At 30.9% G+C, this 13,896-nt stretch overlaps 1 protein-coding gene and 1 long non-coding RNA gene across 11 annotated transcripts in view; both read right to left on the bottom strand.

Moving 5' to 3' along the window:
• Nucleotides 1-13,582, bottom strand: part of LOC107073916 (uncharacterized) — a 44,598-nt gene extending 31,016 nt beyond the window's left edge. Inside the window, exons 1-3 of one of the 5 annotated variants that reach the window (XM_015334852.2) lie at nucleotides 13,298-13,582; nucleotides 7,862-8,171; nucleotides 3,753-3,944 (exon numbers count right to left, since the gene is read on the bottom strand). In XM_015334852.2, the coding sequence (XP_015190338.1) occupies nucleotides 3,753-3,944; nucleotides 7,862-8,171; nucleotides 13,298-13,412 (617 nt within the window). In that variant the 5' untranslated portion in view covers nucleotides 13,413-13,582. Of the gene's footprint in view, nucleotides 1-3,752; nucleotides 3,945-5,121; nucleotides 5,277-7,861; nucleotides 8,192-9,034; nucleotides 9,247-13,297 lie in introns of those variants that run through there. The other 4 variants (XM_089171364.1, XM_089171363.1, XM_089171365.1 and 1 more) reach the window with 4 other exon arrangements.
• Nucleotides 5,411-7,388, bottom strand: LOC149032966 (uncharacterized). Of its 6 annotated transcripts, none has more exons than XR_016176174.1 (3): nucleotides 7,289-7,378; nucleotides 6,242-6,302; nucleotides 5,411-6,096 (listed from the first exon to the last, which is right to left on the bottom strand). It is a non-coding gene; the product is annotated as an uncharacterized LOC149032966 (long non-coding RNA). The 6 variants fall into 6 exon arrangements; XR_016176172.1 differs by lacking the exon at nucleotides 7,289-7,378 and adding an exon at nucleotides 6,746-7,282; XR_016176175.1 differs by lacking the exon at nucleotides 7,289-7,378 and adding an exon at nucleotides 6,926-7,282.
• Nucleotides 13,583-13,896: the final 314 nt, after the last annotated feature.

Here is a 13,896-nt window from a genome sequence, read left to right as displayed (position 1 = left end):
AGTATGCACGAGTTATGTCAAGAAAATAAACATCTTGATATGAAATCTTCTTAGAAATTCTCTCCTTATTATTGTACTCTGTTGATTTTCTTTTTTTTTTTTTTTTTTAAATTTTGTCAAGTTAAAATTATTGCAAATACGCTTATGAGCTATTTAAAAGAAATAAAAATGTAAATAAAAATATTACAAACAAATAAGTAATACAAGTGTCATATACATTTGTGATACCATTGTTATTTCATTTTTTTTATTTCCATGTTTTATATACTCTAAAAAAGATAATATTGAATCTACCAAATTGATATTTTTCATAGTATTTACGTAAGAATATTTCAACGAGAGAGACATCGATTGAAGAATGTCAACATTGAATGTTGTAACGAGTATAAAACAGTATTATCTTATCGATGTTGCCAAACAAGTAACATATATTTATTCATTTATTTTTCTCGAGTTTCTTAAGAGATATATCGTATTGTTTATAAAAAAACGTTTGAAGCATTTTTTTTCTTTCGAGACGTTTTAGATCTTTAAATCATGTATACTTATCAATGAGGAACCTATGACCCATTTAAGAATCTTTGACTGATTAACTACAAAATAAATTAGAATATTAAATATAAATTGTATTAAAAATGTAAATAATTAAGTGATGGAATGTATGTTTTAAATTTAAATAAAGAATAAACAATTTTTCAAAAGGTTCATTAAATCCATTTAATGAAGGACACTAATCGACCATCATCTTACAAGTATAGAAAATTTCATCGAATACAAGAGAAGTATGAGTAAAACTAGATCAAAGGGATTAACCTTAATATCAAAAGCTTATACCTTTGGAAACCTTAAAACATTATTGTTCATGGGCAAAGTTAACGAGAAAGAAAGAAAGAAAGAAAGAAAGCGATGAGAAACAGAAAAGGAAAATCCTATAACGATACGAATGTCCCAGTTAATTTTTGCACGGTTCTAGTAAACGTGACACATGCATCAAGATTTTCTACGAAACCTAACAAAGTTCATTACATAATGAAAGAAGAATAAAAAGAAACTATGAATGAACTATGCAATTTTACTATTCATACAATTATTTATTTATTTCTTTTGTTTTTCTCATTTCTTTAATAATCAATCAGCATATAATTTTTAATAAATAAATAATAATTAATCATAAATTTTTTTTAATTGTATGTTAAGTAGATGTTAACAAATTAATTAAAACCATTTAACCATTTCAAATTTTTTGCCTCCCATCAAAAAGTTAGAAAGGAAAAAACCATATGCATATGTAATACTTGTAATTATTTTTGGAAACTAACGTTGATAGTTCTATCTTCAACCACAATAACGTTTGACTAACTAAAAAAATAATTTATTAAAATATACTTTTATTTGAATGTTTGGAATTAAAACGTTAAATTATTTTACGTAAAAAACAATGAATGTATATTCATATAAAGACTAATTATATTAATTAAAGAATACTATTTCATGTTTCATCGAATGTATTAAAACGAATCAAACAATCTTTTAATATAATCTTTATTGTTTCGAATCGAAAAACGTTATTGATATGAATCAAAGATAATTAACAAAACACCTATGACTAAGCATTTGATCATAAAACAAATGTATTATCTTTATATTGTAAAAAAAGAAAAGAAAAGAAATCTGCAAACTTTGTTTCTTTCGTATATCTATAATACATACATATATATGTATGTGTATATGCGTTCTTACTTACAATGTGTTCGAAAAATAAACGATATCTCAAAGTAGAAATTCCTACAAGATTGCTATCGGATTATTGTACGCAGATGCTCCTTGAAATTGATCTAAAAATAATCACTAGACTGACCAGTAGAGAAAATTCGTATTCTTTTTTAAGGTAGAAAATATATCGTACGAATTGAATTGAATTGAATTGAAAACAATTTGATTTAACCTATTCAAAAATGTATGCGCGTTATCATTTTATTTTCTTATAATACTAAATCATAAAAATTCTACTAATTAAATATATATATATATATTTTTTTTTTATACAAATGAAGACAATATGGGTCAAAAAAAAAGAATGTTATCGTAAAATACAAAACTGAGAGTTAAATATATTAAAGTATATTTTTCTTCGTGTATGTTTAATTAAAAAACAAAAAAAACAAAAAAGTACAAAAACTAATATAGTCATTTATAAACATAATGAAATTTATAGATATCCTATGCAATTTCAAAAGTGGAAGAATATCAGACGTGTATAGAAAAGATATGAGAATTTTTATAGACTTTTCAAAGTAGTTAATGATATACAAATTTGTATTTTTATGATATTTCTTATTTGACCTCTATTACTTTCAAATGAGATTTCTTTTTGAAATATCATGGAATTTAATTATTTACATCGACGTAACACGACAATAAGACAGAGTAAAACATTTTAAAGGGTTATAATTAATTTGATAACGAAGAAAATGCTTATTGTTAGATAACTGACGCAATAAGATAAGCGCAATAAAACATTCGATATGTAAGTCACGATTTGATCTATCGAAAGAAACAAAAGAAGGAAAAACTTACCAAAGATTTTTCCATGATAGATCTACATCATGATCTACGCGTTGACCATTTTCACGATGATAAACGCAGGATATTACAGAATCCTTTTGTTTAACGTAACCAAAAATGATATCATAATTTTTATAAAAACTAGTCTTGAAATAACGTGTCACACGAACTAACTTTGAAGACGCAAGCTTATTATCAACGACCAGCTGTTCGCCAGATGATGGATATTTTGTTGAACTCGTTATTTCTAACATGATTTTCACTGAAATCATCGGTCCTAATAAACTCATAAATGATCTATGACATTATTAAAATATTTGAATAACCAAGGCTTTATTTTTTTTTTTTTATTATCTTCTCCCTTATCCTTCTATGTGTCTCTCTCTCTCTCTCTTTCTCACTTGTAAACTTCCGATTATAGCGGATTCTAAAGAATAACAAAAAAAATAAAAAAAATAAATAAAAAGGAAAAAAATTGCACGAAACGCGTACAACAACGTTCTAAAGTAAAATAATCAATTTATTGGAGGAGAACGATAAGAAATGCGTAGAAATATCTTTATCGGTTCTCACGTGTCAAACGAACGAATGTTTTTCCTTCCTTTTCCCCTACCTTGACCACCTACTTCTTTGACGATTCGTCGATAGAATTTACAAAAAAAAAAAAAATACTTTAGAAACTTCAAGAGTATATTTGTAAGTCGAAACTAATCTCTCAGTCAGCCAATTGTCGTAGTCCCAAGAATCTGTTTTAATTCAAAATAGAGAAGAAGAGATAGAAAGAGAAAGAGAGTGAGACACTAATCGACGTCGTGTCTCAATAAATTAGCCATGCTTTTTCTCGAGCCAAGAAAGTTTATCTTCCTACTTCCTTCGTCGGCAAGCATTAATCCTTTCAAATTTAAGTCACCTAGATTTTCGGCTAAATCTTCTATTTTGTTATAATCTAGTTACATTATTGGATCAATCGATCGTAAATTGTTAACATAATAGAAAATGATAAGAATTTCTGTCGACCTTGACACGAAAAGAAACGAATTATCTGATAGAACGAAGTAACTTTAATCTTAGAATTAGATTAAGAATATCTAAAAATATTGAGAGATAATACAAATTGATATAACATGCACGAGTGTGTGTGTGTGTGTGTATGTGTGTGTGAGAAACAAAAATAGCATGAAACTTACCCATTGATGACGGAGGAGGATTCAGAAGGGTTCGGTGGTCCCGACACTTGGACTTTGGGCACGGTATAAGAGTCGAATTGTCCATGAGAATGTCCATGCCCGTAACCTTGACCCTGATTTTGGCTGTGCGTCGCGGTAGAATCATCGCTGTCGCTACTTTGCGGTTGCTCCGATCCAACGCCGCCACGAGGTCTGCGAACAAAAAGATCAAATCCATTTCTTCTTTTTTTTTTTTTTCTTTTCCAATATTATCATTACAAATAAAAATTGAAATGTCATCATTTAAAATTCACCATCTCTAAAATTGAAACTTTCATTGATCCAGTTACTCTCGCCATCGTTCGATATTCTATATTTATTTCACAAGGATAAAACGTAAACGTCATTAATTTGATAAAGATAAAAGTGAATGTTGATAAAAAAAAAAGAAAGAAGCAGAAGAAGAAGAGAAGAAGGTAAAATTATAATTATCTTACCCATTGTACAATGGGGAAATTGATCAAATCGAACTATTAAATTTCGAACGAGATCAAACACGGAAGATTTCATTGAATAAAATTAATATTAAATAATATTTATACAGGTTTGGCTAAAAGTATTACAAAGTATAAATTCGAAAAATGTGAATGACTTCTTTTTGAAGGATTCTACTTCACAGATTGCCAAACTACGAGCCTTTAAAGTTTTGGCTAACTCTATATTACATGAGAAAACAAAAGAAATGTAAGTAATGCACTTTGAAGAAACGTGTTTAAGAGAGAAAGAGAAGAGTTGATCGGTCAAAGGTAATCGGTTAAACACGCGAGCGCATCAGGTATTTAAGTCGATGTATTTAAAATCGCTAGCATACAGCTGAGCGCGCTTTACGAACGAGTCATCCGGTTGCACGAGCGTAAAGACGCCTTCCTTCTGTCGCTTCGATGCTTCCCTTTCTCTCGTTTCTCTCTTTTATATAGATAGAGGAAAAGCAAAATGGCGATAGTCAAGCTGACAGATGTCACAATCAGCTGTTTTTCTTTTCTTTTTTTTTTATACGAATAGTTCAACACACAAGTAATTTATTTATTCGTCGACAAAAAAAAAAAAAAAAAGACATAAAATACGATAATGAGTTATTTACCCTCAGTTATTTTTTTCTTCCCCCCTCTTTTATCCCTAATCTCTTGTAAACATTTTAATCGTGAATGATCAAATGAAATATAATTGATTGAAAGAATAGATAATATCCAAATGATTTTAAAAACAGATAAACAATATTATATAAGAAAGACACTTGAACCTATTTCTACCTGCTATACAAATACTACACAAGACACACACACACACACACACATTATTTTATTTTTTTATTTTTTGTTTTAAATCACACCTGCGATGTTCGTTGTCGTAGCTGGCGGTCCAATAAAGGGGCGCCACTGTCCTGCGTTGCAGATCACTTTCGTCACACGATCGCCAAATCCAAACGATATCAACTATTATTTCCTGTGTCGTTCGTACACTATGATATATGTATATATCTTCGTACTGAAACAGTTAGAATAATCTTCTCTAACACCTCTTTCTTTTACATTATCTCATTCAATTTCTCTTTAATCTTCCTATCTGTCACTTTTTCACAACGACGACGACGACGACGACGACGACGACAACGACGACGATGATGATGATGAATAATTATAAGAAGGATTAAAAATGATGAGAATAATCACAGGAAGTCTACATGAAATTGTCCTTGATCTCTCTCTCTCTTTCTCTGTGTTATCTATAGGAAAGACAAGTTACGAGATAGAGGAAATAAAGATGATGATGAAAAAGAATGAAAGGTCGTTGCAGCTTCGGGTAGATTCAGCTCACGTTTTTTCGACGAAGCCTAACGATGCAATCTCTCTCTCCTCTCTTTCTCTCCTTTTTTTTTTGATCTCTTTCTTTCTCTTTTTCTCTCTTGCTTGAAACAAAAATTATGCGGCAATATTGCGGTATGCGTGTCTGCAGAAGCGGCAGCAGCAACGACAGCAGTGTCTATGCTCTCGTATGGAAACCCTCGCTCGTTTTACCTTCGAACGAACCACGGATATGACAACAACGAAGACGACGACGTTGACGACGTTGACGTTGACGACGACGACGACGACGAGGACGACGACGACGTACTTACATACGTACGTACAAGTACGTAAGTACGAACGAACCACTCACATTCACACTCACACTTGTCTCTCTCTCTCTCTCTCTCACTCTTTCTCTCCCTGGGTCTCTTTCTCTCTGTCTATTTGCTGCGTCTGCGCTCAGAGAGTCACCTATTGACCGAATATCAGAGCATCGTGCTTCCTATATTATATATCCTCTAGAAAAAATAAGTATAACAATATATCTTTCCAGGTAGAAATAAAATTATTGAACAATGATCATTAAAAGAAAGACAAGTTAATTCTTTATTTCTATTTCTCTTGTTATTCTTCATATCTATTTATTTCTATTTCTATATCTACCTTTGTGTTTGATCAAATTCACGTGGAAACTCCGAATGGATTCTATTGCACTACGACTGCGCTGAAATTCATTGCGCAAACTCAAAGGTAATCTTTCGAAAGATGTTAAAACGAAATAAAACAAAAATGGACGTTGTCAAAATAAAATACGATTTAATATTCGAAACCGTTAACAAGTAAGTGTAAATATTATGTGTATTAGAAAAGGTTGATTATAATCTTGTTTCATGGTAGCTTGATACTCGAAAGACAGGCTTAACACGATCTCCTTCGAGCGATCAGCTGATCGACAACGCACCATCGTTCTCATTCGATCGTTATACACGATTTTCTACTATCAGGTTGGTTTCCTGTTTAAAAGGTTCACAAACATTACAAAACAGATTTCGTCGAATAAATCATAGTTATGGAAACCTTATGCCGATAAGAAATCGTATTTTATTTTTTTATAAATCGATATTATCGAAACATTGTGTTTTATGAGTAATGATTAATTCGATTTACCTAGCTTTTGTATCAGCGCAACATATACGTATGATTTAAATCGATTAGAATTCCTTTGTCAAGGAACAAGCTTATGACGGATAATGCGGTAACAATTTTTCCTCCTTCCATTGGATACATTAGAATTTCGTATATAAAACTATTTTATATAAAAAAAAAAATAAATCAATTGTGCGTTACCATCGAAACATGCACAGACACATATACACATCCACACGTGGGAATACTTTTATTAGACCCATAAATCAGACTAAAGTTGCCAAAAGAATCTAACAAGGTATTGGAAGATTTCCAAACCGAATTTGGAACTAATTCTGTCAATCACGAATGATCGTTTGATCCTGTTATCTATTTATTTCGTTTTTTTTTTTTATTTTTCCAAACAAAATGATATTTTAATCACTGTAACGTTTTCTCGATGGAATAAAACGAGAGAAGGAGAGAAAGAGAGAGAGAGAGAGAGAGAGAGATAAATAAGAAAAAATAACATTATAATATAGTTATTATATACGACAAGGAGATGATAAGACGAGATAAGCGAACCTAAATTTAATGATAAATGAAATAGTGCAACGTTAAAACAACTTCCTCGTTAAGGAACCGACCGTACGTACGTACTCTCGTACGTGTACTGACGCTTGCTTCTCAACGAACCTTTGAAATCTGTCGCAAGCGTGATTGCAGCGCGTATCATCTCTCTCTTTTCCACTCCCTCTTTTCCTATTTGCTCAGCGGAGACCTCGCAGAAAACTTCGATAATAAATACACTCCATACTTTCCATATAAATTTACATAGGCACACTTATTAACTTTTAAAAACTTCATTTATTCGTTATATTCAATATTTCACGCAAATGACTTGTTATAAAAATAAAATAAAATCGATATATGCATATCGGTATGAATATAGAATATATAATAAAATCAAGATGAAAATAGAAGGTCACGTATCACGATTAAAATGGTAGTATAATAATTACTTGATCGCTACTAATATATAATAATATAATACTAAGAATGGATTTCTAAGTGATTTGACAAAATGTTTAATATACCTTGTACTAATATTACTTTTTCGATAAATGTATTCACAATGACAAAAATGAATAGACTTACGTAGGTATAGAGATAACAGGACATCCTAATTGAAGAAGACTTCGAGCAAGATATTCGGGTGCTGGTTGGTCCAATGCGGAAGCTGAACGCCTGGCGGGTCGTACCGGTCTCTCACATCCCTCATTTCTTCCACTAACTTCCAGAGATGATGAAGACTTATTTGATAGCGAAGAAGAGGACAATCTTTTGTCACGGGGTACTTTCAACGAATGATCACTATCAACAACTAACGTCCTTCCATCCTCCGTTCTTGTATTTCGTGGGATCCTCAGAGAACCCCCACGACGTAACTGCGTTCCCAACTCGTTCTCTGAAACGATTTGCGAACGCCTGTGATACCATTAAACCAACTTCCCAGGTCAATGTACGCGCACTACCAACTAACTATACTTCACGTTCGATCATCACGTATCTATTATAATATACTAGGGCTTTCGTTTATTATTTTTCCCATGTTCCAATAGAAACTCATACGATAAAAAACAAAAGACAATAAAAGAAGGAGAAAAATAAACAACAAGTACGATCGTTTAAGCGGGAAATGGGAAAGTAATTATTGTTATCAGAAAAATCAACATCTCTAAACATGTAACTTCCTATGGGATGTCCTCCCATTGAATGAATATACAGGTAGCCCTCCTACAACGCGGCATCCTATAACACGGTTTCCTTTCAAAAAACCTTTGTACAACACTGTACTTCTACAACCGCGGCGAGGCTTGCCGTCTTAAAGATACAGTATTGCGGAAAGTATTTCTTTTCATCTCTATGGCCTGAAAACAAATTTTTGGCTCATGGCTCTGGTTCTCATACATACAACATGGTTTCACACAACACGGCATTTTCTAGGAACCTTTCTGCCGTGTTATAGGAGGGTTATTTGTACTTTACCACGGAAAGTCTGGTTTTGAGAATTAGAAAGTCATAGATCTTCGTTTCCGACATTGAAGAAAACAACTACCACCGTTAATTCGTTTAAAACTCTATATTTACGTTAGATCAGCTTATAACCCGTTATAGGTATATCATCACGTCTCTTTCCTATTATTACCTGTATTACGTGAACGAGTTACAAACGAACAAATTACATTACAAACGACCGATCGAGCGATTGTCATTGGTTTTGTGTTTACAATTAACTATTACTATGCAATGTTTGTTTTCCTAACTTACCTTGAATCTGATAAATCCTTAGAGCCATATGATTGAATATTTAACGATCTGATTGATTCATTCTTGTTCTCAAATTCAAATGTTATTAGAAATTTCATAAAAATTTGTAATAAAATGAATATAAAAAAGTAAATAAATCAAAATGAATAAATAGATATGTTCTTTTGTAAACCGGTCAAAGTCAATGCTCGAGTAACGAACTCATGACCGTCGTAAGTACGACGCCAACTGACTGACACTATACTAAACTCAGGGCCATACATATACTATCGTCATATCAACGGCATCACGTTTTTGGCAAACTCACGCGCATCTTACTCGAGAATTGCCGCATTTCTCTCGGCAAATTCGCACGACACGCCTCCTAAATTCGTATACCTAGAGATAGGTACCTGAATAAATATATATGTTACACGTTACGATCGAACTCGATTCACCGCTATCTATATATACACCTGTGCATATGTTACGGCCAATGTGTATTTTGCAGGTATATTCTATAAAATTCTTATGTAAATCGGGCAATGTGTTTAATGGGCATGTTTTTCATAGTTTGTCTGATCATTTTATAGAACGCCCTGAGGGCTTCGGTCAATCTATAAAATACGATTCTGTGGTGTGTGTTCAAAACACGAGTGAAGGGGGTAAAGGGAGATTTGAAACAATTGTAAGTGAAACAAACTATGAAATTTAAAAAATTTTCCCGCTGGCATTCTGTAAAATGATCGGACATTCCATACAATTCTCGCAGTAATACATTACCTATAACATATACATATATATGCTTGCATATCCAACAATACGTTTTTAAAGTGTAGGTCAAAAATGTTTATTCTACGAAAAATTACAAAAGCTTTTGAGTGATTTAAAACAAAAAATTACGTTCACTCTTATTTTTAAGATTAATTCTTTATTTTCTAATTGTAAAAGACTAAAAGTTTTTAAGAATTACTGACCCATCTTGTATTTTCTTTAGAGTGATCACTCGTTTTCAGAATCATTCGTTATACCTATAATTTGGTTCGGTCCAAATAATTGAGGAGGCGTTAATGTTTTCCACGAATTATGATGGCTATTTATATTTAGCTTTGTGTATCGATTATACATGGGTTTAAATTTTAAGGTTTATTAGTGTTTAGGTTATTTTGAAAAATGAAAAAATATAAGAGGAAAGAAGCACGCGTTAAAATAAAATTGTGGAACATAGTGAAAAACTAAATGTTCGATCGATTAAAACAATGAACGAGGAAGATTAGGTTAATTATAACGAGCGCGTTTGTTATTTCAATGTACTATTGTTCGTCATTAAGTGTTCCCACATGTGTGGCCTGGTTTTTAGCGGAGAAGGTCACAAGTTCGGATCTATTTCTCGATGGTGTACCAAAGCGATTCTATTTAAGACAAGTTTGTTAGTAATAAAGTCGATGAAACTTTCATTTCCTATCGTTACGTTAAAATGATGTGTTTTCTTTTCGTATACCAAATTTGTACACAAGTTTCTATATATAGAAAAGATCAAACAATATTTCCTATGCGATCGTTAAAATCAATTACTGCTCTTTATAGATGCAAATTAGGCTTACGATTGTATAAGTTGGAATTGTAGTTTTATAATATGAACAAAAATGACGATAAAAAGACTCAAAGATGAATACTCCAATAAATTTTGGAATAACATTTTATTACTAAGAACGTTTAATTCATCCTTTCTACGTTACATCCCTAGTAGCACAAAATATTGAAAATTATTGAATACATGTGTATTTAATATTAAAAAGAAATTTAATATCTTATTCGATATTTTTCAATATTTTGTGCTACTGGGGACATGTTTATACATTATGCACAACTAAAATTGCATCTGTTTGCGTTACCTATTCCTTTATATTCGAAATACGTCTTGCTTAAAATTAAATTAGAGAGGTTGTGTAATCGTTAAGACTAAAAGCCAAATATGTTCTGTTCGAGTCAAGTTCATTTGTAAGAAACTACGTATGTATGTTACCTATTATATACGAAAAACACATAAAAATAAACTGTGTCTCTCTGTTCTTCTCTTTCTGCGTGTAAAATCGTCTAACCGTTTGAACTTCAAACTCAGACGAAAACAAAAACGTGGACTTATGTTAGATAACTACTAATAGTTATTTATAAAATTAATACAAATCTATATGATAATATAGTATATATTGTTTTTAAATTAAAATAAGAATTATATTCTACGATTTATTTATTTTTAGAATCTCTCAATAATTAACAAATAGCTTAAAAGCGTTCCTTAATTATTTAAGCAATTAATTATATACATTCTTTTTAGAAATTTTTTTCAAATAGTAAACTACAAGTCTAAGAACTTTTTATTTATCCTATATTAAAAATTTAATCAAACCAGTATTAATATAATAATATTGTAATAAACAATATGATACAATGTAATAATATTGTAATATTATCATATTATAATGTTCTTATACAATAAAATTAGAAATTCATTTTCATATCAAAATAATTTATTATTTTAACAACGTTCAATTAAATAATTTAAGCGATAAGATCAAATAAAAACATATGCGAGTCAGCTAGTGGAAAATATGTTAGATAAGCGTTACAAACAAATGTTTCCTGATTATACCATTTATATATCAACAAATAAACTATGTAATGTTAGCTAATCATATTACGTATATATATATAAAAGTTAAAATTTGTCAACAATAACAATAGATAATTATGTTTTATCTATTAGTCATGATTAATACGAAAGATAGATCATTTCTTCGCAGTTTTGTTATTTTCCTTTTATAATTATATAAATCTTCGTCGATCATTATACAATCATCATTTTCAAAGAAAATTGTATTCAATTTTACGTTTATAGGATAGAAAATCTATCTCATAAATTTATATCATAAATTACTCCTTTGAAATGAATAGCAATGTCTACTATTTGTCTATACGTATATATTTACTTTAAGTGTATCTACTACACGTAAACAAATTGGATGCAATTCAAATCTCACGTTGAGTGTTTTCATGTGTCATCAGAATTTTGTGAATGCCAAGATAAGTGAACATTTCATTCTTGATCAGAGAAACTATTGGATTTATTTTTGATCGATACGTCATCCCTTTTTTATATATGTATATATATCTTTGAAGTAGTGGGGGAAAGTAGTGTCATAGCTCCAAGTATTAGGGTTAGGGCAAAATTTAGCATCAAGGTTGCGTTCAAGTTTTGGGGTTGTAACCAAGTCACTAAGTGGAATTGTAAAAAAGACTAGATATAACAAATAAAAACAAAATGTATACATTCATCCTAAAAAATGTTGATTAATCATTTCCAAGGTCTGACATCTGCAATTACATGAAAACATACATGACGCAAAAGTTTCATATAATTACGAAGAATTTGATCCTCATTCTTTCGTATTTGGGATTTCCGTTAAAGCGGTAAAACGAGGTCAAACCTCTTCTAGGAAACTATCAAACTCGTGATTCATGAAAAATTCAAAAGCTACTTCGGATTCCGTTAAGTAGAATGTCGTTTGGATTCAAATCTTCTCCAATTTCGCTATTACAAGAATAAAGATAAAAAAAAAAAAAAAAAAAAAAAAAAACAAGGAAAAAAATGCAAATTTATGAGCAGTATCCCCTCCTTTCTTTTTTGAAAGGAAATAAAAAATAAAACATTTTGAAAGATAATCGCGCACATATAATCGTTTATTAAGAAAATGAATGAATTTCATCAACGTCTTTATATTATTCTATAACGATTATCGTAAAAAAATTGATTGATTTAATGAAAAAAGTAAAGAAAAAAAAAAGCAAACAGATACGTAATTTTATTAAAACATTTGTATACACGATTACAGACTTCAGGATAAGAAAGCATGGAAAAAAAGTCGTCATCAAAAGTGTTACACAATACGATATAAATAAATGCTATGAAATATGTGTGTGACTTAAAACATCAAGTAAGCTTTTATTAATGAAATACAGGAAATTATATTTAGAAATGTATCACGTATATAAATGTGTATGATATTATGGTTTATATGAAATAATGAAAGATATTATCTCGAAAAATGAAAAATCAAAATGTAGACGATTTGAAAATAACGTATATGCCAGTTTCCCGCCACTTTTCAATCAAATTTGTAGAGTAAGACTTTGAACGAAATGTTTGAAATGTTAAAGGATATATAAATGAAAATAGCGAATTAGAGAAATGCATAGTATGTATAATTTAAATAGATATCTTACCTGCAGTACCGACAGATGCAGTAAGTAATCGTAAACTGCTACCACGTCGAAGATTACTGGTACCATTAGTATTATTTATCTCACCGGTAGTCCTTTCACCTTCGGCTAACGCCATTCTCTCGTTTTTTTTGCTTTACAATTAAATAAGAAATAGTATTTACAAAATTTCATTCACTATGAAAAAGGAAAATAAAAGAATAAAGAGACACGATGAGAGAGATCGGCTTACGACCCGCCAACTGCAGCACACAGGTAGAAATTTCTAAGGATACCTTTTTCTCTCTATCTCTCTCTTTCTCTCTCTCTCTCTCTATCGACCGTCGAAAATATATTAAACACGTCCCTTCTTCTTTTTATACATTCTTCTTTCTCTTTCTCTCTCTCTTTAAAGTACACACGATCGAACAGATTCACCAATGAAATTCAAGAGCAAATGGTCACGTGTTTCTGGCCTATCGAGAAACAACGAATTCTCGTCGTAATCCGTCGTCAATGCCGTGTTACGAAGTAACGCGAACTGCTTCTCTTTCTCTCTCTTTTACTCTTTTTCTAACCTTTTCTTCCGAACAACGTCCTTGTATTTCTCGACCGTTTCCGAC

The sequence above is a fragment of the Polistes dominula genome, unplaced genomic scaffold, assembly GCF_049000335.1.
Source record: "Polistes dominula isolate Pdom_NZ unplaced genomic scaffold, Pdom_raw_medaka contig_31, whole genome shotgun sequence".
NCBI classification, from domain to species: domain Eukaryota; kingdom Metazoa; phylum Arthropoda; class Insecta; order Hymenoptera; family Vespidae; genus Polistes; species Polistes dominula.
The sequence above is the reverse complement of the archived record's forward strand: the minus strand, read 5'-3'. Positions and strand labels throughout refer to the sequence as shown.